The sequence below is a fragment of the Taudactylus pleione genome, unplaced genomic scaffold (assembly GCF_031769625.1).
Source record: "Taudactylus pleione unplaced genomic scaffold, aTauple2 ptg000092l, whole genome shotgun sequence".
Lineage (NCBI taxonomy): Eukaryota > Metazoa > Chordata > Amphibia > Anura > Myobatrachidae > Taudactylus > Taudactylus pleione.
The window spans coordinates 3880356-3903002 of record NW_028284494.1 but is presented as its reverse complement, the minus strand read 5'-3'; the positions used below and the strand labels follow the sequence as shown (position 1 = coordinate 3903002).

The 22647-nt window shown below is 41.4% G+C and overlaps 1 protein-coding gene across 2 annotated transcripts in view; it reads left to right on the top strand.

Annotated features, from left to right (window-relative positions):
• Positions 1-10306: 10306 nt before the first annotated feature.
• Positions 10307-22647, top strand: part of RAB3C (RAB3C, member RAS oncogene family) — a 348243-nt gene continuing 335902 nt past the window's right edge. Inside the window, exon 1 of one of the 2 annotated variants that reach the window (XM_088469460.1) lies at positions 10307-10472. In XM_088469460.1, the coding sequence (XP_088325586.1) occupies positions 10455-10472 (18 nt within the window). In that variant the 5' untranslated portion in view covers positions 10307-10454. Of the gene's footprint in view, positions 10473-10838; positions 10965-22647 lie in introns of those variants that run through there. The other variant, XM_088469459.1, reaches the window with a different exon arrangement.

Here is a 22647-nt window from a genome sequence, read left to right as displayed (position 1 = left end):
GCCTGGAACTGATGTAGTAGCTTGCTGTGTATAGCGCACAGCCTGGAACTGATGTAGTAGCTTGCTGTGTATAGCGCACAGACTGGAACTGATGTAGTAGCTTGATGTGTATAGCGCACAGCCTGGAACTGATGTAGTAGCTTGATGTGTATAGCGCACAGCCTGGAACTGATGTAGTAGCTTGATGTGTATAGCGCACAGCCTGGAACTGATGTAGTAGCTTGCTGTGTATAGCACACAGACTGGAACTGATGTAGTAGTTACTGTGTATATAGCGCACAGCCTGGAACTGATGTAGTAGCTTGATGTGTATAGCACACAGACTGGAACTGATGTAGTAGCTTGATGTGTATAGCGTAAAGCCTTGGGACTAATGAAGTAGCTTACTGTGTATAGCGCACAGCTTGGAACGGATGTAGTAGCTGTGGTGTATATAGTGCACTGCCTGAAAGAGATGTACAGTAGTAGTAGCTGTGTATATAGCGCACAGCCTAGGGCTGATGTAGTAGCTTGCTGTGTATAGTGCACAACCTGGAACTGATGCAGTAGCTTGCTGTGTATAACGGACATCCTGGAATGGATGCTGGCACTTGCTGTGTGTAGCGCACAGCCTGAAATGGATGCTGGGACTTGCCTTATGTAGCGCACAGTCTTGAGCGGATGCTGGCACTTGCTATGTGTAGCGAACAGTATGGAGTGGTGACAGAGTCAGCGGGAGATAGCGCACCACCAGGAACAGGCTGTAACATATGCAAGCACTCTGAGCTAGGAGCCATAAAGAGGTCATTGCCAGAGTAGGTTTAAATAGGGTGTCCACGTCCCAGATAGGCTGTGCAGGTCAGGTAAACAGGTAGTGGCACCTGGTTGGAAGTTAGGCAGACAGGTGACAGCAGTCAAGATGCTGGCACCCATACTCCACCAATGTGGGTGATGAGACCAGAGGGACGCTAAACACCTCGGTTGACCAGCAGACATGGAACCCAGGGATGTCTCAGGCATCCAGCAGGAGTAACAATGGACCAAAAGGGTCAGGTAACGGAGCCTGCAAACCTGATGTGTGACAAGATCGACATCAGTTCATTTTTAGCGCCCATTGGCAAGGCTGCAATAAGGGCCACTTGGGCCTGGGACTCAACCCCGGTCCTCACCCCTAACAGATCACATCTTCCTGACCACCTAGCTGGGCACAGGGGTATCACCAACTGTCACTTTCTTAAGATCCACAGGTGACCTGGAAAACATGAACTGTTTGGGGTACTGAGGACCGAGCTTGAGAACCACTGATGTACATCCTATACACTATCAGCCTCAACACTTAAAAATAGAAAAATTTTATAAGTTTGTGAGGAAAATAGAAATACAATTTTAATACTTATGATTTATGGCCGACGATGTGGCTTGCTTCAGATGTGTCCTCATACACTGTTGCTCAAGTCGTGGCAAATAGCCCCACTCTGGCGACTCGGCGTAATTCTCACTCAAAATGAGGGTCTTATTCGCATCAATAAAACCGCTGGAAGCAACAAAAATTATTTGCTAGATTACACTGATCAATTTGATGTCACATTTGTACATCTGTGTACGACATAGAGATCTATTCAATTTGAGCGGAGCCGCGATACTTTCCGCCTCCCGGACTTTTCACCTACATCGCGTGTTTTGTAGGCGGAAAAAAAGTATTGCGCGCATGCCAGCGTATCCCCGTATTCAATTTGAAAGTACGCGAAAACGGGACCTGGCGAAACTTAAGCAAGCGGAAATCAGCCTGACACCCCCCAAAAGATGCTCTGACATGGGGGTTAGCTATGGTACCCCCCCGATTTGACTTGCTGAAGGTATTTGGTGTTTTTAAACGGGCTCAATAGCTGCTAGCGTTTTTGTATAAGTGGTGCAGAATAGTATTCAGGAGTTTATTCTGCAGAAAATAACTTATCCCAGCAAATTTTTTTAGGTACTTGAAAATGGGGGACAGCATATTTTAAAGTTGCTAAAGTGAAGTTTAAAAAATCGGGAAAAAAACACCTGCCACAAGCAGCTGCAATGAAAAAAACACTTGGGGCATACTTGGGGACCCCCCCAGAGTCAAGTTCGCTAGTTTTTAACTTTGTCCCCCAACTTTTTTTTTTTCACCCCCAAATTCAAAGTGATTTTTTGGGGTGTTCTTTTTTTTTTATTGTTTGCCACAGTTTACCTTTGGGGGACTGTCTGAAGGCTGCACGGGGGTTCCCGCAACGTTGCACCCCAAAACCCCAATTCTGCACTTTTTTCCGCCTGCTATTCACAGGCGAAACTTTTCCGCCTATTACATTGCATTGACTTTCCGCCTAGGCGGAAAATCTTTCAAATTGAATACGGCAATACTTTTCCGCCTGGCGAAATTACGTCATTGGCAAAACATTTCCGCGTATTCCGGCTTTTCGCCTCAAATTGAATACGGGCATGAGTCTGAATCTTTGTAAGAAGCGCTGCAATGCAGCGGCCGCAGCTTTTTCTCACGCCAAGTACCATTGTGACTTATCTGCGAATTTGTGCGTATTAAAAACGAATCCTGCGAGATTAAAGTCACAGCCCGGTGTCTCTAGTACACTTTTAGTGGTGTTACGCTGCGTCAGCGATCGGAATAAGACACAAAATGTAAAGTAATGTATGGTACGCTACACCTTTTCGGAGTGTCTCAGTCGCACCGGATGTCTCGTGCCATATGGCGTATAGACGCTATGTGTATAAGAACACGTCTGTAGGTTGCTGGTCATCATCATGCTGTAATAATTATGGGCCTATTTCTATGTGTAGGGCTGGAGCTGTAGTCCCATCCGCCCCATTGTTCATCTGTTCCTCACCATTGATTGGGAGAAAGTGCTGCTACAATGCAAGTAATTGTACAAGTGTGTATATCAGCAGCAAGTATTGACCTTGCCTGGTCCGTGAAATCACCACATCATGTATCCATCATTTGATTTCACCATACCACAATTTACTGATTTTAATAAAAAAAAAAGTGATGGAAATACAGAAAGAGGGTAATTTTGCAGGTTATGGGTAATGAGACACCTCTTTTGACCTACGGGGGCCCCATAGGAAAATTTCCACAGGGCCTCCCCTGTGCAAATTATTTTGCAGTTTATCCATTTTGATTGTAAACGATCTAATATTTGCATACAGTATATCTGCCTACTTAGCTGACATGATTAATTAAATGAATGGTGATTAGCATGTAGTATTATAAATGAAAAAATATATTTTCAAAACAATTATACAGTCTCCCTAATCCTAAATGTTTATGATATAACATGGTATATAAGAAGGCTATGATTCACTAATAAATTAGTCAGTGAGGGCAGGTGGAGGAGGCTGGACCAGTAACAGCAGATACCCTGCAGCAGCACTCAGAGGCGGCCTGGTCCTTGGCCCTGTTGTAGTCCCATTCTCTGCACCTAGGGGTAAAGAAGTGATGTTGACCATAGCAACCAATCAGATTCTACTTCTCATTTATCAAGCACCTTCTAGAAGATAGTACCTGGAATCTGATTGGTTGCTATGGGCAACATCACTTATTAGAACTTCCAACTTAGTAAATTTACCCCCTACTGTCTGAAATCTGCTGTAAAGTTGGACAGCTGTGTAGGCATATATTGGGTGTTGAATCTGTGTCCAGGTCTCCAGTAGGATTGTGTCATCAGTCTGGTCTGGGGTTGGATCCTTAGAGGATTGGACAAGTGTGTATCCATCTTAAATCATGCATCATATGATTTAAGATGGATACACACATATCATATCATAATATGCAGCGTCATATTAGATGAATTATTTGCTTTATCCATTGTTTCTACATTAACAACTGCAGGTAATATGAAGGGAAGTGTCTCAAGGGATAAGGGTGACAGGCCAAAATTTGTATTATAGTCCTTACCTGAAGATGTTATTCAGATTATATTTCTGAAGATATTGCTGTTCAGGACCTTATTGGAAGATATAATCCAAAGTTCATATCAGTAGTCATTATCCAAAGTCGCCTAAATAAAGCAGGAACTACTCAAAGAGTATCAATTTAGGATAAAATGTCACCACAAAATGGCTGCCAGTAGCTGGGCATTCTTTATATAGGGCTGTGACCTGCATTGTGACATCACAGTGCATGCAGGTAGCAGCTAGAGATGGCTGCAGCTTTGATCAGCTCTGGACCCAGCACTCTAGTGAGAATAAGAAAGCTGGGGCTCATTAGATGGCAGTGTAACTCAGTGTAGGGAGAGGGCCAGGCCACAGAGACAGCCTGGGCACCATAGCAACCACACTCTCTACACCTACTATAGCTACGCCCTTGCCTGTGTAAAAGCAAAATGATAGGTGAAAAATTATGTAGTCAGTTGACATCATTTTTTTGCTGAACATTTTATTTTCTAAAAAGTAATTCACAGGGTAATGTCTTTTTTCTGTATTACATGCAGTATACCCTACTGTGTTGTAGTTCGTGCTGCTTACTGATGTCATGTTTGCATTATGTATATTGGCTATTTACATATTGTCATTTTCATCTGGTTCCCACCCCACATTTATTATTCCTCTTTATTATCTAATTTTTTTCCTGAAATAAATTAATTAAAAACTATTGATGACAAAGAAAAAGTAATTCACAGGCCCATTACTTGTAGCAGCTCCATTTATTAACAAATAAGGTTTTTCAATGTGTAACCTATACTGTACAGTAGCAGCGCCCTCTATTGGCTGGTTTGCTGCTTTTGAAAAAAAAAAATATTGACCAGTGAAATATAATGGGGGTAAAACATCATCACCTTCCTTACTCAGGGGCGTAGAGAGTCCTGCAGGGCCTATGTGAAGATGGGGCGTGGCCTAATCGCAGGAGGCGTGGCCACACACCCTTGAGCAAAAAACCCCCTAAAAACACACTTCTGCAGCGCACGCTGGGGAGGGGGCGCTGTGAGCCCCTCAGCCTGGCGCAAAGTCAGGGAGGGCACGATCAGTGTGATCGCTCTCCCCCACAGGCATAGGAGACTGCTGTGGCTGTTGCTCAGGCTGCTGTGAGGGAGGGAGAAGGGAGGGGGGGCGGCGCCGGACTTGGGCCCCTGCCGGGCCCCACAGGGAGCCCGCCGGGCCCAGGTAAATAGTACCTGCTCCACTCCCTCTCAGCGCCCCTGTCCTTACTCACTTATTACAGATCGCTCTGCACCTCACTTGTCACATAATGTGCATCACTTACCACACACACACCTTCACACAAATACCATTGTGTTGAAGCGTTTCAGTGTAACAAAAGATTAGAGTCTGTAGGATAAAAACATTTTTTTATATTTTTTGTACATTTCATTATCTGTTCTAGAACCAGCTGTCCTCTCAAATTCTTGAAACTATCGCTGCAGTGCTTTCAAAGAGCAGTAATCCTTAAATGACAAACAACAGCGCCGTTCTTCCGAATACTTACCATGATGCATTACATGATGTACTGGACCAATTTCAGGGTACTTATCAGTGAAATCCAATTAATTCTCCATTCCACGTAAGCATTGTTGTTTGCTTAGTGCCTTATAATGATCTTATTGCGGTTATAAGAGCTTATTCAGTGTTGGGATCAAAACAAAAAAGGAAGCAAGTTTGTACCTGGACAAACCATGTTACAATGCAAGGGGTGCAAATATATTTATTTACTTATTAATTTTTTGCATGCAGGGTTAATACTTGCTGATTTTTCATGTAGCCCACTGGACTGTTTTATATTTTACAGTGCAGTTTAGAGCTAGAACACGCCCTTCCCAACCCTAAATCTTGCTGCACTTTTTCATTCTGCCCCCCCCCCCTAGCAGTTTTGCCAAGGTGCAAATTTGCTGCTGTTTTTTTTGCTTTTCTCACAACTCTGTATCAGCCCCATAGTGTATATTATAAGTATATCTCCAGACCATTATTTGGGAATACCGAGAATGCGAAAACTCATCTTAGATTTTTATGACTTGATTGTATCTTCCCTTCAACTGTGCTCCTGTCTTTGCTTATGAAAATAGTGACTTTATTATCCAGAACATTGACTTTGCAGGCACATACAGAATCCAACTGGATAGGTTGTGGATTGTTTGTATTGGAAATGAGACGCATAGGGGTATATTTATAAGTGTGGGTTTATAGAAGAGGAGTGGCCCATAGCAACCAATCAGATTCCACTTATCATTTATCTAGCACCTTCCAGAATAGCTGGAATCTGATTGGTTGCTATGAGCAACAACTCCACTTTTAAAAATCTGTACTTTAGTAAATATACCCCACAATGTTAAATTTACTAAAATACGGGTTTACAAAAGTGGAGGTATTGCACATAATATCAAATTCTGCATATCATTTTCTGGAATGCACCAGATAAATGATAGCTATAATCTGATTGGTTGCTATGGGCAATAGAGGCTGAGCAATCGCACCCACAGGGACTGATTCATAGGTGCACACTATTGCAGCAGAGGCTGCGACTTTTGCTGCATTGCCACTGCAACTTTATGCTAATGCTGTGCTCGATGGTATTCATACAGAGTCGCCCACTGGCTGCGACGCTAATCTGCCGCTGTGTGTGTTAAGAAGCATCATCGATCGCACCATTGAACATTGCACCAGTACTATGGAGTTGCAGATTATCTGCCTGAACATGGACCTCTGTCACTGCAACTGCGTCTCTATAGACCAGGCGCTGACCACGACGCCTAATAATGCACCCATTGCACTTCAAAACTCATTTACCAACTAATGATATTCTTGTTATCACTCGTTACTAATCTTAAATAGTGCTCCAACCAATCAGCTCCTATCATGTGTTTGAAAAATGACAGGAGCTGATTGGTTGGAGCACCATTTAAAAATAGTAACGTGTGATCACAAGAATATCACTCGTTAATAATTGAGACCCTAAATCTTTGTATTGCCTCTCAAATCTAGGTGCACCCACATGCTTAATCTGTACTGTGCAGGTTATGCTTCATTCTACTGAACGCCTCACCTCATTCTGTTCCTTAAGTCCATGCACTCAGGCAGAAATCACCGTGGACCAGCGCGGAGTCACCAAAGAGGATTTGTGTGGAATCTCTGCAATTTAAAAGTAATAAACTGTATCCATTGCCCATTGTCAGGTTCCGTCATACATTATTGGCAAATCATATCAGACTTTTGTTAAAATGAAGGATACATTTACTCTGATCTTTCCTACAAAGTCATTAAAATAAATTAGCCTATAGTTAGACCTCATACAATAATTCATGCAGAAGATTTATAATGTAGCTAAGGTAATTTATTTAGATGGGTAATCAGCCCTTACAATGTCTTTTCCTTGATTAATACTTGCCATGACGACTGGAGCCTTGATTTAAGTACACCATTGATGGATAATAAATCCAACATGAATTGTATCACTAATGCTGTATCTCTGTTGCTGACATCCGCCGTTTTACTCTCTGCCTGGGAGATGCTGTGCTTTGACGCCGATGGTTTAGTCAAGATAGGTTTAACACCGCCGTATAATGGACGTACAAAGAAGACATCATCAATAACATGAGCAACTGTGAGCAAGCCTTGCTGAATAGTCATAGCCACCTTTATTTACAAAATTGCTACTGGTTTTATTACTTTTATTGCTCAATACACAATGAGTCTGATGCAGAATGAGTGCTACATCACAATATAATGATTATGTGCATGTCATGCTCACATAGTGAACGCACACATAAGCTCTATTGCAGACCTGGGCGTATCTAGCACTTGTGACACCTTACTACTGAAGAGGCAGGAGGTGGATGGGAAGGGGAGGTCTGACATAGAGTATAGAAGTATAGTAAGGGTGTGTTCATGCAAATGAGGCTCATGGAGATGTATAGAACATGCATATGTATGCGTTTTCAGTGGCACACCAAACATTCACTATCACAGACTCAGTAGACCTGCAGAACTTGCTCAGAACCAGCAATTACCAGGATACCGAATATAACCCCCATTCCTCACACTGACACTTATATCTCAGCAAGAGATATATGGTGGGTATATACAGTTAGGTCCATATATATTTTGACACTGACACAACTGTCATATTTCTGGCGCTGTACACCACCACAATGAGACTGAAATTAAACAATGGAGATGTAATTGAAGTGCAGACTTTCAGCTTTAATTCAAGGGGTTGAACAAATATATTGTATAAAACATTTAGGAATTGGAACCATTTTTTATACACAGTCCTCTATTCTCATGGGCTCAAATGTAATTGGACAAATGAACATAATTATAAATGAAATGTTCATTTTGAATACTTTGTAGAGAATTCTTTGCAGGCAATGGCTGACTGAGGTCAGGAACCCATGGACATCACCAAATGCTGGGTTTCCTCCTTTGTATCTGCCAGACCTTTACTGCAGCTGTCATCATTTGTTGTTTGTTCGCGAGTATTTCTGCCTTTAGTTTTGTCTTCAGCAAGTGAAATGCATGCTTGATCAGATGAGTAACTTGGCCATTGAATATTCCACTTCTTTGCCTTAAGAAATCTCCCAGCTTTCTTTTGCAGTATTTTTTGGGGTCATTGTAAATCTGTATTGTGAAGCGCCGTCCAAACTCTGCTGAATTTTGCTGAATCTGAGCAGTTTATCCCTATATACTTCAGAATTCACCCGGCTGCTTCTGTCGCATCGCATCATTAATAAACACCAGTGACCCAGTGCCACCAGAAGCCATGCATGCCCATGCCATTACATTGCCTTCACCGTGTATTAGAGATGATGTGGTATGCTTCATATCATGAACCAGTCCAAGCCTTTTCCATACTTTTTTCTTCCCGTCATTCTGATACAAGTTGATCTTAGTTTCATCTATCCAGAGAAGGCTGTTCCAGAACTGGGCTGACTTTTTTAGATTTTTTTTTTTTTTGGCAAAGTCTAATCTGGCCTTTCTATTCTTGTGTCTTATGAATGGTTTGCACCTTTTGGCGAACCCTTTGTATTTGATCACATGAAGTCTTCACTTTTTGGTAGACTTGGATAATGATATCGCTACCTCCTGCAGCGTGTTCTTCACTTGGCTGGATGTTGTGAAGGGGTTTTTCTTTACCATGGAAAGGATCCTGCTGTCATCCACCACTGTTGTCTTCCATGGACATCCAGGAATTTTTGTGTTGCCCAGCTTACTAAGGGCCATTCTCTGATGGGTTTTTGCAGCCTAAGCATGGCCGGTGTCACTTGCATTGACAGCTTCTTTGACCGCATGTTGTGGGTTCACAGCAACAGCTTCCAAATACTTTTTGCCTATTTAATTGATACGTGAATAAAGGAAGGAATAGCCCACACCTGTCCGAGACAGCTTTCGAGTCAATTCTCCAATTAGTTTTGGTCCCTTGAAGAAGAGGAGGCAACATATTACACAGCTGTACATCCTAAACCCTTTCACCAATTCGGATGTGAATACCCTCAAAATAAAGCTGATATTTTGCACTTTAAAACCATATTGATAATATCACTGTAACTTGAATATGTTTTGGTAATAAGTTAAAATGATAAAAATGGTGTCAGTGTCCAAATATATATAGGCCTAACTGTATATTCATATTGATGCATAATTAAAGTAGCATAATTATTTAGAGAAGACAAACCGGAGAGGGCCCTGCTCGAACAAACTATAGGGGATGTGGGTGGACACAACAGGGAGACGAGGGTAGCGGAAGGCAGTGACTACAGAGTTAGGAGGAGGGGCAGTAAGCTAGAATAAATGAGTTTTAAGGGCACGCTTGAAGACTGGTTGAAAGTCTAATGGAACAAGGGAGGGCATTCCAGAGGTTGGGTGCAGCCTGGGAGGAAGCACACAATTAGCAAAGGTTGCCATCCCCTGGCCTAATGTAGCACCTAGCACTACACTTTTCATATACCCCACCCCAACCACCACCTTCTGAAGGGAATACTCCACCTGCTCATTACCTAGATGTCTCCGACACAGCGACTGGATAAGCGATAAATGTCTATTCACAGGAAGTCACACATCACCAGTACCTCAGTGAAACCTAGGGGAACACACACTGAGGAACATCCTCTGAAAGACAATGACAGCGTTCTCTTAAAGTAATGAAATGAAAATGTATCAACCAACCGCTTGTAATATAAAATCTCACTTGTTAGCTCACAGCCAGCATATACTTCCCCGCACAAGGATTCATACAGCACAGTGAGTGCAATGAACTAGTAGTGTGTTTGCATTGTGAGTAGACACTTCCTGTGGCTGATGAGAGCCCTGCTGCTGCCTTTGTCCTCCCTGCCCTGATCTGCTTGCTGTACATTGTACCCTGCTCTCCTCTCCTCTCCAGCTGCTGGATGCATTGCTACTAAGCAGACGCCACCTTTCCATTTATAGTCTGAGGATACAACTCACAGCAGGCAAGATCCAGCCCAGGCAGTGCAGACAGCAGCCAGTTTTACAGTGGAGCCCAGCACCTTTGCATGGAGTTATACGGAAAGGTAGGTGATCTTTGTTTATCAATATGAATGCATTTCAACAGGCAAGCAGAACTACATAATAAAAATAAACTAAGTGGCTGCTGTTAGTGGTGCATGACCAGCAAGCTGTTGCTTGCTATTACAAAATAATCAATAGCACCTTAAGGGTGCCTTTCACTTTCCCTGTGTAGTGGGGTAACACTATTGTAGAAAAGGCTGCCAGATGGAATAAATGCAACTGCTGCATTGTGGGAGATGTAGTTTTCCAGCAGCCCTGTCTCTGTGTATCTGCACAGTGCAAAGACTACAAGTACCAGGGGAGGCGGGCAGGCAGTGCAGGAGAGCAGGGGACAGCTCCGGTGCTGATCTGGGAGCCGGTCAGGAAGCAGAGCACTGAGCTTGGTGTGTGGCTGAGCTGGTGGAGCAGAGCAGCAGCACATTTCTCTCGGTGCTGTCCAGCCCTATAGGGAGACAAAGAGCCAGCCAGGGATGAGGCACGAAGCACCTGTGCAGGTCAGTGAGACAATGCTCACAGCAGCCTAGAGCTCATTTATAACATACATGGTGCTAATAGTGCATGAGGGGAGAATTAATAATCAACTCTTGCTGTCTACTACAGGGGATTGGTACACAGCTGGATACGATAGATAGATAGATAGATAGATAGATAGATAGATAGATAGATAGATAGATAGATAGATAGATAGATATTAGCCTATTCAACAATGCAACAGTCTATTGTACATTATTATATTATATCATGTAAATTTTGGTTGAGGGTTGCAAAATGCAATTACAATGCAAAAGGGATTGGAAATATTGCATTTAACCATTGGTGCCTAGGATATATTAGATATAGACAGATCAAGGCTCAGCAATCTCCAAAGACAGCTCTTTTGTAGCAAATGAAAGACCCAGCTGCTTAGTGCTCCTAAAATTGATATACTGTCTGTAATGCTTGGGTGACTTCTGCTACACCACAATTTCTAGTATATATGTACAGAATAAATTATATATATATATATATATATGATATACTGTATATAGTTACATATAGTGTATTGTTCTGTAAGTCGCTTGTCTACAATTTGATTATGTGCATTGTAAGGCGCTGCGGAACACTTGTGGCGCCATATAAATAAATGATAATAATAATAATATAGTTAATTTCATTTTTAGTGTATTTGTGAACCTTGTTTAAGCTTTTAAATCCTCCTGGACATAGGGACGACCAAGAAATAAGTCTATACATAGAGATGCAACATGAATGTATTTGAATACTGTACCTGATTTTGATTCATACATCTCCCTATTTGTAAACATTGATCTGAACAATTGGCATAGATATGTGGAACTGGTTTACTGCTGGAGATCAACTGTTCACAAGTGCTTATCTTTCACATTTTTCTTCAGATATACAGAATATTTTAAGCACACTATGAGATCAGATAAGCACACTATCAGATACTATGAGATAAGCACACTATCAGATACTATGAGATAAGCACACTATCAGATACTATGAGATAAGCACACTATCAGATACTATGAGATAAGCACACTATCAGATACTATGAGATAAGCACACTATCAGATACTATGAGATAAGCACACTATCAGATACTATGAGATAAGCACACTATCAGATACTATGAGATAAGCACACTATCAGATACTATGAGATAAGCACACTATCAGATAAATACCATATAGAATCTGTATCATTATAATGAGCAGACATGCACTGCAAGAGTTAGGTCGTCATGTGCCTTTACATTACATGGAAATCTAGATTGCAATTTATTCCATGGAACCGCTCTAATGTAATACATTAAGCATCTTCTGTTGCCCATATATATTACAGCATGAGTTTCTCTATGTAATGCAAAATATAAAGCAAAACATTTATTATCATGCTAAAGATTTTATTATATGCATATGTATTTATGTAAGTATGCCTTTATGTACCAGCTAATGTAACCTACTAATTGATTAAATCGCCAGCCACAGGTCACATTTCTCTAATAGTACCCTACAGTATATACATTGTATATGGAAATATCTTATATACTGATTTTATCAAATAAATTTAAACTGACAGTCAACTCACTTAATCCACCATTTTATGAATATTTGTGACTCCATCCATCCTGTATATCTAAACCTGGGTATTGTAACCATCAATGTCATGTCAACAGATTTGTGGTATTCTGTTCTGCGATAGAATAATTTAATAGAAATCCCATCAGTCGTTCCCTTTAATGGTAACTCAGCTTCTGTCTTTTTGCTGTTCTTGTATTGTCCACTGCCAAAGTCATCCAGCCCTATGGGAGGCTGTGTTATTAACTGAGATGTGTTGTGTTATTATCACTGGGTAGATACAGCTGCAGATCATATTTGATTTCAGACTTATTTAGCATTACCCTTTTTCTTTGTGCTCGGCTTACCACATGCTACATGCTGGATGGGTACACGCAAAGTAAGGAAAGGTGCAATAGGACATTTTGGGGTCACCTTCTGAAAAAAATTACTTATGTTCACTAAAGAGGAAACTAAGAACTATTGTTTTTTTTAGATACGTATTAATTGTATACATATAATTGTATTTCCTATTCTTGGATAAACCGCAGTATTTAACTGGACCATGATTTGCTTCTAAGAAATGTTCCTCCCAGATCTCAAGTCATCACTTGTATTTATAAAGTACCGAATTAAGGGGGAGTTGTATCAAATCTCCTGAAGAGGACAAGTGGAAAAGCTCCCCATAGCAACCAATCAAATTATAGCTAATTATTTGATAAAATGTACTAGATAAATTATAGAAGCTGATTGGTAGATATGGTAGATATGGAAACTACTGCATTTGTCCACTTTAGAATGTTTGGTACATCTCCCCTATGTGTCATCAAGGTCATAACTAGGGGTTTGCGAGCAGGGGTGTCACACAGACCACAGAGATCAGGGCCCCGGCATCTGGCTAGTAGTGTGCCTGGAATGCCACCCTGCAGCCAGTATCATTACTGCAGTGCCACGTTGAGTATCCTTTGGACATTCCAGACATGCACCCTGCAGTCCTGTGGATGCTGCGGGCAGTGCTGTACTTCATAGAGCTAGTGGCCCCGTCCCCTTGGCGCAACGTCATGTTTTCAGGGTGTGGGGCGACAATGCCACCCAGTTAAGGCCTGTTGACCTATTGCCTGTCTATTTAGACACTGTATATCTTCCACCTGAATGCCATTTATATGTCGACTTTTTGATCATGTCGACATTTTAACTGTCGACCATTTGACCCTCTAGACCTTTTCACCCTGTCAACCTATTGCCTGTCAACTATCTTATGTCAACCTATGCAGTGTCTATCTAGACACTGTAGTGCTGCTATCCGGATACCGGTGTAACAGTCCTAATGCACATTGTTGGTGTGTGATTTTTGCCATACATTGCTGCTTGAGTCAGAAGTAAAAGAAACTGAAGGAGTAACCGGAAAGGTAGGAGGAGAACTTGGAGAAAATAGTGTTGCAGAGTCCAAGGGAGTGAAGGATGTCAGGGAAAAGAGGGCGTCAACTGTGTCAAAGATGGCGGAGAAGTAAAGAAACCTGAGTATGGAAAAGTGATCTTTTAAATTAGCTATAAGTAAATCATTGGCCACTTTCAGATTCTATGATGTGTATAGGGTATGGACCTATAATTACAGACGGTCGAGAAGATAGAGAGTGGAGACTAAGTGGGCCAGGCAATGATTTACCAGCCGTTCGAGGAGTTTTGATGCAAAAGAGAGCAAAGAAATGGGTGGTAGCTCGGGAGAGAGAGAAAGACTCAAAAAAGTTATTTTGAAAATGGGAGAGATGAGGACATGTTTGAAGTCAAAAGAGAAAGTGACAGTGGACATGGCCAGTTTGAAGAGGTTTTCAAAAATACCCTTCCTTGACCTTGATGCACTCTTGAAAATTAATTTACAATCTCTCTCCTCTCTATCCTTCCATACTCTATAAAGGGTAACTCTATAACCCATTCTTCCTCTCTTCCCATTCCTTCTTTGACCCTATGGTTTCTGATATTTCTACCCCAGGGAACCTGCTCTCAACAAGGTCACCAACAACCTCCTCACTGCTAAATCCAAGGGCCACAGTTCTATTTTCATCCTCCTCTACCTCACAGATGTTTTCAACACTGTTGACCACCCTGTCCTCTTGCAAATCTTCTACTTTATCGGCCTCCGTGACACAGCACTCTTGTCGTTCAGCTGTTACTGTCCAATCACTTCACTGTCTCTACATCCACCTAAACTGTCCCCTCCCTGCGAGCATTCCCCAAGGAGCTGTTTTTGGTCCTACTTTTCCTTTCTCTCTCTATACCTCTTCTCTTGGAGACCTGGTCAGCTCCTTTGGGCTCCAATATAACCTGTGTGCTGACCTTTCAGCCTCTCCTGCATCTCCAACTGTCTGCCTCCCATCTAATCCTGGATGTTCCAACAATTATTGAAGCTTAATGTCTCTAACATTAAACTCATTGCCTTTTGTCCCTTCTAGGTCGACTCTACTCAACCCACCTTACCCTGCTCTAACAATATCTCTTTCTCTGTTATTTTGAGTTGGATACATCTCAAGATTACTATTTGCAGCTAATGTATGTCAGATGTATGTATACTTCTGCCCCAACATTGTGTAGAGAAGTAGAGAAGTGGCTTGACAATGTTAATAGAAAATGCCAAAGTCACATTACCCTATTTGTTCACAATATAGAAATATAATAAAATCCTATATACAGAAGAGAAAAGCATGTCTTCACCTTTTTAATTAATGCTAAATGTGCATTTTTAATATTTAATGGAATATAAACACATCCACATGCGTTGTTCACTACTTTGTAAATTAAATAAATCTTCTTTCCAAATGGAAATATCAATTAATTAATGTGAATAGAAGGCTGCTACTTCATATAAAATGAAGTAATGAATGACGTACTTTTCATCAAATACATATATACATCTATTGAATTTCACAATCAGCAAGTAAAGGTGCAGGTGGCTTACTTTAATTGGCTGATACACACTTCTCTTATGTTCTAATGTTTAATTGGTGCTTTCTTTTTCATTATCTGGGTGACCTATGACTACATAGGTGAAACTATATTTTTCCCAATTAAAAGTATTTGTTAGATATGACCCTACTATCATCTCATGGCAAAAATCATAGCTGTTTTATCTTATACTACTTATTCATGACATGTGAAAGAGGAAGAACTATTGGGTTACTTGTTTAATGCTTGTTGTGAGATTATTAGAACAAATGAATCATCTAGAGATGGCGTTATGTTTCTCAAAAAAGATTAGAGAACTTTTGCTTCTTTCATCTATATAAATATTGATCCTGCGCAGTGACGTGCGGTGAGGTCAATGGCTGGGGAGGCACACATGGAGATGGGTCTGAGTGCTGGGAGCCTGTCTCACCCCCTACTCACTGTACCTCTCCCCTCACTACACTAAGCTTCAATGTCCATTGATTCTCCTACCTGTATCACTGTGTCATACCTCCCATTTTTCTGGGACTGTCCCGCTGTCCCACCCACGGGCCACATTGTGCCGTGGTGGGAGGGAAGTTGGGGAGAGCACATACCGCTGCTCTGCATAGCAGAGCAGCGGGTGTGCAGTAGGAGAACAGATGGAATGCGCATGTGCACAGCATCTGTTCACCTGTGTAGGGAGAGCCTGGGGGCTGCCCAGCATCTCTGAGAGTGCTGGGCATGCCCCTTAGTGACATTAACAGACTTTGTTGTGAGGCTCCGCCCCATTTCCAAGAGGCCATACCTCCTTCAAGCGAAGCCCCAAACCCTTTTCAGATGCCCGCGCCTCTGGCAGTCAAAGTGTCCCTCTTCATGAAGAAGAAAAGTTGGGATATATGCTGTGTCTTCTCTTGCTTCTGATGCTGACTGAGCTCCATCTCTAAACACTGCAGTGAACTTCCTGGTCACATGACACATCCAAGGTGTCTATCAGTGCTCAAGGTATGCCCCCACTCTCAGAGGCATGCCTCTATTAGCTCACTTTCTGTTCAGCTTACTTCACATAGTGTAGCCCCGTCTGCAGACTCTGCAAGCAGTGTCTGACTATACAGAAGCGAGACTGAGCTCATCTCTCGTCTCCCTGCAGTCCCAGGGAGCTCCACAAAGCTGGTGAGTGTTAACTATAAAAATGATTACAATAAACAAAGAAAATGTTTATAATTTATAAATATCTTCTTTGTATTATTCTAATAATTTTATATCAAATCTTAGGAGTACGACAGGGATGGCTCTGCCTACCCTGACTGCATGTTCCTGATCCTGCAGAGCCCCCATTAAATCCAATGGGGGCTGCAGGATAAGAGAAGAGAAATTAAAAGGTGGCGAAATCAGTGATTTCTCTGCACTTTTCATGTAACTAATGTGGCAGTATCGCCAGAGGTGACACTGGTGAGCAGCAGATTCTGTGTGGGGCAGGGGAGATCCACCCACACAGACTAGAAAAGCATTGTGGGACAGAGCTCAGGTGTGGGCTGATGAGAAGGCAGACCAGTCAGGCTGCCGTGCGAAACAGTATGTGGGATTGTGGCAGCCAGAGAGCCCAGTGAAGCTGAGCAAGCCATTGGGGCCAGGAGGCCTGTGTCTGGACCTTGCAGGAGGCAAGGGGGGACCACAAACTCTCAGACTGTGTGACATTAAAGCAGTGAAGCTGCAGGCTGAGGAAGCCAGGGCCTATATCTGTATGATACATTCATTAAGCACCTAAACACTGCACCAATCCACCCTCTGTTGAGCTAATTACCCCCAAGATATCACATTTGGTGGAGAATGCGAGTATAAAGATTATACGCACACAGGTCTACGCAACAAGATCTGCGCAGAAAGTGGATTACAGCAGCTAATGGAAATATGGATGTTTACTACACCTGCATAGTGGACTCAACAGTGCAATGCTCATCAGGCTGGTGAGTGAAGATAAGTCTTGTATGAAGTGTTGTTTAAACAAAAAAAATTCTGCAAATGTGCACTATTGCTGCAGTGTACATCTTTTCCTTGGAAAGGAAGAGAAATAAGTGTTACAAAAGTTGCTGGAGAATTGTTTGCTTATGGGAGAGGCAAAGTTTGCCAGAAACAGAAGTACAGTATTCAAGTATTTTGCAAAAGTGAAAAGTTCAGTATATACTGTGTCTGTGAAGAGAAATGTGCACTACTTCAGCATTGGAAGGGTTAAAAGAAATTGTGTGGTTTATCCTGGTGAATTGCTCATGCTCGTTAAATCAAGGTGTGGTACTGAGAGAGCAGAGATTCCTATTGAAAGACTATTGAGACTGCTTGATACATGCTGGTAATTGTAGTGGCACATGAAGAAAAATGTTTTGCTGTGTTGAAAATACTTTTGAAGGCAAAGTGTGATACAGTGAAAACAAAAACAAGTTGTTTCTGTGTATTTTGTGCCAAGAATCATGGGAAATAAAAATAAAAAATGGGAGAAACAAAGGCAGATTTCTTGTTACAAAGTTTCATTCTCAGTCTAGAGAAATGGAAAACCCGGGCTGGAGTTTACAGTCTGAATGTGAAGAAAGTCAGTTACATGGAATTGATTTAAAGCTGTTTGAAATCCTCTGTGGTTAATCCTTTCAAATTGATGGGGTAAACAGTGTTATTCCATTACGAAGCAGAATAAAGATGTCAGTTTGTGTGGTCAGTGTATGGTGCAAGGTCCGTCCAGAAAGGACTATAAGACTGGAAGAATTTGACAGTATGCGTAAAGTTTTGAATGAAAGTAATATGTATTATGCTGGGAAGGTTGATTACTTAATGCAACAATTGGCTGATGAGAGAAATTTTCATGAGCAAGCTGAAAAGAAATTACGGAGTGAATTGTCCTCTTTGAAAATGGCATTTGAGCAGGAAGAAACAAAAAAATGTGAAGTTCTTAAAGAGACAGACCTCAAATTGGCAGCTATGTCTGAATGCCTTGAGGAAGCTAAACTTTTCAAATGTGTTACAAAGTATGAGAATGATGTGCTCCTAGCAAATAATGACTTATTAGATGTTGTTGAGTTGCAGCAAAAGTGTGTGGTACTTCAGCAGGAATTGGAGGAATTGAAAGAAGGTGTACAGAGACATCGGAGTGATGCAGAGAGCACTCAAGTGAAAGTGGCGGATCTGACTCTGGTGTTTAAAGGAAAAGACTCTTTAATTGTGTCCACTCAAGTAAAGCTTAAAGATTATGAACTGGAGAAAAGTTCTCTGGCTAAAAGTTTTTGTGAAGTAAAAGAGAAGTATCTCCAGATGCTGCAGACTCACGCTCAGTGGGAAACTGACCGTGAAGGAAAAGAGATGGAGATGGTCCGTCTTAAAGTCAGCTGTAAGGAGCATCAGCTGTAAGGAGCAAGTACAAACTCTCCAATCCAATTTAGCTGCAGCTAGGGCAGTTTCAGAATGTCTGACAGAAAGAAATGTATTCCTGGAGGAAAGTCTGCATAAAGCCGCCAAGCAAAGTGAATCTTTGGAGAGAGAGCTTAACCTTGCCCATGGCAGGACTTGGGAGTTGCAAAAGTGAATTAAACATGGCAGAGTCTGAAATAAATGTACAAAAGTTGACACTTGCTGAACATGAAGTTGTGGAGCGCAATCTGCTGCAATCTGAGAGCAAGTTGAAAAGTGCCATGGTGGAAATTGCCCAGCTGGAAGAGCAGCTGTCTATGTGACGATATTAAAATTGAACCTCTATATACCCCTGCCTATACCTTCTAATATCCTACCTATAAACCTCTAAGGATGACGCCAATTTGCGTACGCAGTCATACAGTAAATAAAAGACTCCAGACTTGGAACGTGTGGTTCCGAAGCACAAAGTATTATTCAAGTAAAAAGTACAGTCAATTACACGCTATTGATCCAGACACAATTAGACGCAAAGGAATTATACAGACCCTAAGTACAGTATACATACGCAGCGCTTCCGGTACCAGATGTTAGGCATCAGCAAGAAACCCCTCAGTCAGCATTCAGCAAGAAGACTAAAAAACCCAGTGTATGAGCACACATGTTTATACCCCCCCAGAATAGACAGGACAATAGAGAAGTTTCTTGCTTATGCCATTGGTTCCCATGGGGGAACCATCTATTACAGAGTGTTTAACAGGCTGGTTCAAATAGACTCAACCCAGCCTCCAACAACTGGGGGTCTCTGCCCTCCCGCCCCCCTAACAGTCATCCTAACAGTTGTTCATAAAATATACATTTTGTTGCTTATAGTCTCTGCGGTCCATAAGTTGAGAATGCATGATGTGATCTCCCCACCGATATCACCGGAATACTGTGGAAAGAGTACGCATCAGTACGAAACCAAACAGTGCTCTCTTAGCATGCATAAAACCTTAGTTATCAAATATCTTTATTTCACAGCATTTTAACTAACTGAACCAACTTAAATCTTATACTGTAAAGCTCATTAAACCTTTTATGTGGATATGTAATGTGTGAGTATGCGGGGTGTGATGTAAAGACTCTAGTTAACTTGGGGCAGATGCGTGCGCATGAAGCTAACAAACAGCATTTTCATACAGGATCTTAAGCATTCGCTAATGTTAGCAGCTCAATTGTGCGTAATGTGCGGTGTTTATGCATGAGATTCCATCTATGATGGACTTAACATATATACAGAAAAATGAGGCGTCACTCAGAGACTTAGTACCAAACAGAACTTTAGTAAGAAATCACCATTTCAACGTTTCGAGGTCCGTAACCTCGTCGTCAGGAACAAAATGCAGTGAATAAAACAAACAAAAACATGCTCTTAAATAGGCTTACCTATCTTGAAGTGATGTGTCTGCCCCGACCACTCAGCCTGATCTTCCGGCGTGTATCTCCATCCACGAGGGACCAGAGGTGCACCGGAAGTGACGCCCAGCGTCGCTCGGCTGGTTGCCAAGGCAGCACTGTACACAAACTAAAAAAGAATAAAAACATACGTGATTGTGCAAGAATGAAGACCAGAAGCCAAAACAAACATAATGCCGCTGGATAAAGTGATCTACTGAATACATAAAAAAGTAAAAAATATATAAAAAAGTAAATAGGTTGCGTGCTCACTATCTTTACACATAATAACATTACTATAAGCAAAATATATAAATATACACATTTATGTGTGACAAAAAATTGAATGATCTAATAAAGAAATATAGAATATGCAATAATAAGTATGAATATGGCAGTGAAAATCTGTACAAACATAACTAAACAGACTATTCAAAAGCTTGTGTAAAAAATATCTATTACACCACCTCAATCAACTATATATAAAAATATAAAAAATATTGTGACAACAGGATATGTCAGAGGCCTTTAACATAGCCACGCAAAATTTATCCCTCATCAGAGCCATTCAATCTTCACCAATACCATAATAACTGTGTCCATAATGCACAATATCAGCTACATTTATATTATACCTCAATGATGGAACAACTTATTCTCTTATAACATATGGAGGAAGAGCAGTTGAGTAACAATGGGGTCAATCTATAGAAAATTATACAAACCTAGGGAGTCATTGAGACCCCTAGGGTGTAACGTACCCAGGCGGTGAATCCACCTCGATTCCAATTGGAGAAGTTCCCTAGACCTATTGCCACCCCTCAAGCAACAAGGGACATGATCTACTATTTTATATCTCAATGTCGCCATGCTATGCCTAAGAGTGGCAAAATGCCGTGCCACCGGCTGTTCACTGCAACCAGTTTGAAGAGCTGCTCGAATGGCACTTCTATGTTGGGCCATCCGCTATTTAAATTGATGTTCCGTCTTCCCAACATAGTTGAGGCCACAGGGACAGCTCAGCACATAAATAACAAATTTAGACGTACAGGTCAAGGACCACTTAATATCAAACTTCTTGCCTGAATATGGGTGCCGTATTTCTTTACATGGCACTAAATACGTGCAAGTAGTGCACCCCAGGCACTTGAAACAACCATTTTTTCTACTTAGAAAATTCACACTTGATTTTTTAAATTTAGAAACATCACGTTTCAAAACCAGGTCTCCTATACTTCTCCCTCTCTTGTAGCTAGGCATAATGCGTGTATTACGCAATAGGGGTAAATCCATATCTGAGGTAACCATTGGCCATAACGCTTTAGCCGTTTTGTTGGTATTATAGCTCTGTGTATTAAATTGGTTAACCCAAGGAATCTTATTATCTAAAAAATTTTTAGGTCTAGGTTTTAATAGATCTAACCGGTTCTTTGAAAGCGCTCGATGCTTAGCTTCCAACAACAACTTCCTGGGATATCCTCTATCCTCAAATTTTTGAACCATAGCTTCCAAGGTAGCTTCAGTTTCACGAGGGTCGCTGGTAATACGGCATACCCTCAAAAACTGTGAGTACGGTAACCCTTTTGTGGTGGACCTGGGGTGAAAACTCTCGTACTTTAAAATGGAATTGCGGTCTGTTGGCTTTGTATAAAGGGATGTAGAAATCATCAAATTCTCAATTTTAATGTTAATGTCTAAAAAATGTATAGATTTCTGATCAATAGTTAATGTTAATTTGATCGTATGGGTTGTATTGTTCTGCTTACTAACCACATCCTCCAAATCCTTATCGGAACCTCCCCAAATGAGTAACAAATCGTCTATATATCTATAATAAACGATAACTTTAGACGCAATCTGTCTATCCTCAAAAAATAAATTCCGTTCAACTTCCCACATATAGGCATTGGCAAAGGACGGTGCGACAGCAGAACCCATCGCGCAACCCGTCCTTTGCCGATAGAACTTGCTATCATAGATAAAAAAATTGTGGGTCAAAGTAAATTCTAATAAAGATATAAAGAAAGAGATGTCAGGACCTTCATAATGCGCATTATTGGTTATTAAACGACGGACAGCCTCCAATCCTTCCTTATGCGGGATGCACGTGTAAAGGCTCGCTACATCTAAGGTAGCAAGCCAAGCATTCTCTGGGACCACTTTAATCAACAAAAATTTTCTCAACAGCTCATTAGAATCTTTAAGGTAACTGAAAATATGCTGGATACAAGGTTGCAAATATGCATCCAAATATTGAGCAACAGGTTCGCAAAGCGACCCTCTTGCCGAAATAATCGGCCTACCTGGGGGCCGACTTGCATCTTTGTGCACCTTTGGTATGGTGTAAAAAATAGGAGCTATGGGAAAA